The sequence below is a fragment of the Peromyscus leucopus genome, chromosome 23 (genome assembly GCF_004664715.2).
Source record: "Peromyscus leucopus breed LL Stock chromosome 23, UCI_PerLeu_2.1, whole genome shotgun sequence".
NCBI lineage: Eukaryota > Metazoa > Chordata > Mammalia > Rodentia > Cricetidae > Peromyscus > Peromyscus leucopus.
The window spans coordinates 36,596,457-36,600,905 of record NC_051082.1 but is presented as its reverse complement, the minus strand read 5'-3'; the positions used below and the strand labels follow the sequence as shown (position 1 = coordinate 36,600,905).

Here is a 4,449-nt window from a genome sequence, read left to right as displayed (position 1 = left end):
AATATTTAAGAAGCTCTGGGGTGTGACTTTTTCTTTCCTTGGGCACATCTCTATTTTTCTGTTTTTGCTACATTCATTCGTTCACTCATTCATCTATTTCTTGTGTGTGTGCCTGTTCGTGTGTGAATGTGCACATGCCATGGGGAGTGTGTGAAGGTCAGGAGAGAACTTGTGGGAGATCCTTCCCTCCATTCACCATGTGAGACCCAGGATCAATCCACGGTCAGGGTTTACAGCAAGACTCTACCCCCTGAGCCATTTCTTCCAACCACCATTCATTTTTAAGAAACTCCAACTCAGCTTGATACTGTCTCATTCTGAAGTCCTTTCTGCATCAAAACCATGGACCTGGTTTCACATAAGTTGAACCCCTAAAAGATGAAGAGAACTCTTCTGCCTGGTGTGGGGACAACATGGAGCTCTATCAGTTTCTATATTCTGGGTTATTCTCATCTCAAGGAATAAACTGTAAATGGATGATTCAGTGCCAAGTGTCAGTACTAGAAATTCCATGAATGAGGACATTGGAAAATAAGGCAACAAACCCTGTGGACAGTTAAGATTACGTTTCAGGGAGAGTGGGAAAAGTCCTTCCTGATCTTCACTATAGGTCTCGGAGACATAACAAATCAGGCCTATCTTGTAAGTTTAAATTTTTTCATTATAATGTGTTGGCAAGGAAGGGGTGCATATATGTGTATATCATTTGCATGTGTCTGAACAGTGGTATTGGAGGAGGTTGGGGAAGGTGCATGTGGAGGCCTGAGGTTGTTATTGGGAATCATCTTTGACTGCTCTTGTACTTTATTCCCTGAGGCAGGGGCTGTCAATGAGACCCAGAACTCACCCAGATGGCCAGTCTTCCTAGGCAGCATGCTCTAGGGATCTACTGTCTCTACTTCCCAAGGCTGCATTTATACACAGTCATCTGCACTCACAAAAGACTTTAAAATAAGCAAGAAAGTCAATGGAATAATTATATGTATAGGCATGTGTAAAACCATTACCTTTCCCATTACCCAGTTATTAGTTGATAGGCATCTGTTTCCTGGCTATTGTGAGTCCAGAAGCAATGAACATGGATGGTTAGGTACCTCTGTAGTAGGATACAGAGACCTTTGTGTAGATCCCAGGAGTACTATACTTGGATGGGATATTTTTGTTAAAGGCATCAAGAGATTGGTCCTGCCAAGAATGGAACAATGCTTTCCACTCTGGGCTTCTAAACATCGTCATCTCCCTGAAATCCCCGGAGCTTGTCCATTTCATCCTCTGTTGATCCTCAGCCTCCTTCCTGTAGCTCATCTGCTGACCGTCACCACTTCTCCTTTTCTCTTCCTGGTTGAGAATAGGTTAGAGGAGTGTGGAAAGGGAGTGGCAAAGGCAAACCGGGCTCCAGATTTCTGCACACTGTTGGACGGCAAGGACCATGGGCGACTCCAAGGAAGAGAGGGAGAAACATCTGTGCTCCCCGGGTGAGGCTGAGCTAGGACACAGGATGCTCAGGGAAGAGTCAGGAGGGGCAGCTCGGGTCTCAGCCTGCCCAGGCTCTGACAGATGATACAACTGTTCAGTGATGGACCTTGTGATCAGGAGCACCAGCTATTTCTAAGAAGCGTTGGACTAGACCCTGTTCATGGCTTCAAGAGTTTCTGAAGCAGACAAGGGTTTGCAAGGTACTGAGGATAGGACAGAGCGGGGAGTCTTCAGTACTGGGGGCAGGGAGACTGGGTTGTGGATCCCTGGGTCCTGGGATGGTTGGGACTGCAGGTCTATATCCTTTTGTCTGGGGAATTGAGGATGTGAAGTTGGAAAGCTGGGTCTTGAGGAGATGAACACTTGAGGACTTGACTCATGGACAATGGAGAAGAGGAGGCTGGGCTCTAGCATCCTGAGTCCTAAGAATATTGTTTCTGAAAACCTGGAATCCTGAGTCCGGTCAAGGCAGAGCTGAAGGTCTAGACTCTTCTGTCCTGAAGAAGTGAGGGCTGGGGAAAGAGGGGCTAAGCTCCCCCTGGTTCAGGGTGTGACAGGGACAAAGGCCTGTAGGACCACTCAACTTTCTTTCCTCAGGGTGTCAGGACTGCCATCGGTCCATCACGATACTGCAGCTCATCTCCCTGGTGCTCTTCTCTGCTCTCCTCATGGTTCTCCTTGCCAAAGGTCAGGAAACTTCAAGGTTGGGGTTCCTTGGGAAAGGACTCTGAGGCTGTGTGAGGTGGGCAAGCATGGGCACAGGCATGCTGGGGATGTGGCAGGATGTGGGAGGCCATGGACCTGTGTCAGGTCCTGGGTCCTGACAGTGTTCGGACAGGGTCTGAGACTCAGTGTCCTGGCCTGTGAAATGGGGTCCTGGGGTCACTGTGACCACCAACAGTGTTCTTGTGGTTCCAGCTCTGCACCAGGCACACAGCTGGTGCTTAATTGTTGCAAACCTCTTCTTGTAGTTGCTGTTTCTCCTGAGCAGACACACAGCTTGGAGCAGATCCAGCAGCAGCTGACTCAGATCAATGCTTCGCTGGGTGAGGATCCAGGGCCTGACTTAGGGGGGACCTGAGGGGTCATCAGTGGGATCAGCATCTGCCTTCTGGGCTTCCACCGAGGCAGGCAGGATAGAGCACAGGGATTGTGGTCTGGGTTTTGGGAGCACAGTGTTAGTAGCTGAAATAGAAGCACAGCCCTGTGCTCTAAAGCCCACGGCAGAGGGGAGAAGAGAACCCAGGCCCTGAACTCATGGGTCCCCACTGCACTGTTCACTCTGCAGCTGGCCTGTGCCGGCCCTGCCCCTGGGACTGGGAGCTCTTCCAGGGAAGCTGCTACCTCTTTTCCCAGACTCAGGGGACCTGGGAAGCCTCGGCCACCTCCTGCCAGAAACTTGGAGGCCACCTGGTGATTATCAACAGTGCTGAAGAGCAGGTGAGTGGGGCCACATTAATCCTACCACTTGTCCTAGGCATTGGTTTCCAGATGGGAGGCTGTGGGACATGGAGGAGATGCAGTCAGAGGGGGCTTCCTGTAGGAGGAGGCACAATGGAGTGGGGAGTTCCTGTAGAGGAGGAACACATGAGAGGTGGGTTAGGTGTGAAGGGAGTCAGAGGAGCTTTGAAACATCGTGTGACCCTCTTGGGACACACCTCTGAGCTGAGATGTAAGTGAACACATTCCACACGTGTGCACTTTGACCTGCACCCATGGCATGCATTCACCATCCAGTCCACACAACTCTACTAACAGCACTAAGCTTGGGAGCAGAAAAGCTTGTATGGGCGGCTGGGCGTGGGTTATGGATGGAAGATGGCATCAAAGACCTTTCTCTGGACTGCTGCATCCATTCAGAGATTCATGAAATACTGGAATGTGAGGAAGAAACAACGCTCCTGGATTGGCCTCAGTGACCACAGATTTGAAGATTTTTGGCAGTGGGTGGATGGCACCCCTCTGCAGCTCAGGTGAGCTCTCGGAATCCATGGCTCAGAAAGTAGCTGGCAGGGAGATGACCCTCACTCTAAACACAGCCTGCATTGTTGAAAACACTCAGAGAATAATAATAACTACAGCCCCATATCACCTTGGCATTCTCACCCCCCAGCTTAAATCCAAAATCCAGAGTCCTCATTTTCACTTTGCTGGACTGATTCTCGTGGTGGTGAGGTCAGAGCCCACATTTTCCTAAAACTGTCCCATGCACTCTTACTGCCTGGCTGGTTCTTGGTCTTTTACCATGGAAGAGTCAGTCCAGGGCTTCTTTGCTGTTTATGGGGTGGGTCCTGGGTGTGATGGCTGTCTCTGATGACTGGTTATGTTTGCAGCTTTTGGAAAGAAGGGGAGCCCAACAATGATGGGGATGAGGACTGTGTGGAGCTATTCCCAGATAAGTGGAATGATAATAAATGCACTGAGCAAAACTTCTGGGTGTGTGAGCAGCCCTCAGCTCCCTGCCCTCATCACTGATGGTCTGTCCTTCCCCTGGGCATGCAGACAACTTGGGGGCAGTCTGCTCTAGTTCCAGCTACCTTATTCATCCCCAGTGTCCCTGCTCTGAGTCCTTAGGGATCCCGAGAGTCCCTGAGACACCCTCCCCTGCAGCTCTTCCCTTTTCTATGGATTAGCTCACTTGCTGTCCACAGCCCATGAAACCCTCAGTAGAGTCACACACACATGTGTCTGGGCTGTATCTCAATGACATGCACTTTGCTGAGCATGAGTGGGTCTCTGAGTTCTATCCCCAGAACTAAAATAAAAGAATGAACAAAAATTCACATGTGGTCTGATGTGTTCCATTCAGTAGATTGTGTATTTCTGGACACTGTCTTCACTAATAACACTTTGAAATGTTTTATGTTAACTAGGATATTAGAGTCTCATGTACCTCTGGCTGGCCTTGAACTCAATATGTATATCAGGCTAACCTTGAACTCATAACTCATAGAGATCTACCTGCCTCTGCTT

At 49.4% G+C, this 4,449-nt stretch overlaps 1 protein-coding gene across 2 annotated transcripts; it reads left to right on the top strand.

Annotated features, from left to right (window-relative positions):
• Nucleotides 1–1,295: 1,295 nt before the first annotated feature.
• LOC114683186 (CD209 antigen-like protein 2) lies at nt 1,296–4,244 on the top strand. Of its 2 annotated transcripts, none has more exons than XM_028857386.2 (6): nt 1,296–1,475; nt 2,074–2,163; nt 2,448–2,522; nt 2,765–2,916; nt 3,337–3,449; nt 3,810–4,244. In XM_028857386.2, exons 1-6 carry the CDS (start codon nt 1,430–1,432, stop codon nt 3,949–3,951), a joined length of 618 nt encoding a protein of 205 aa, XP_028713219.1. In that variant the 5' UTR covers nt 1,296–1,429; the 3' UTR covers nt 3,952–4,244. The 2 variants fall into 2 exon arrangements, with proteins under 2 accessions (XP_028713219.1, XP_037054456.1); XM_037198561.1 differs by having other exon boundaries at nt 1,296–1,676.
• The last annotated feature ends 205 nt before the right edge of the window (nt 4,245–4,449 follow it).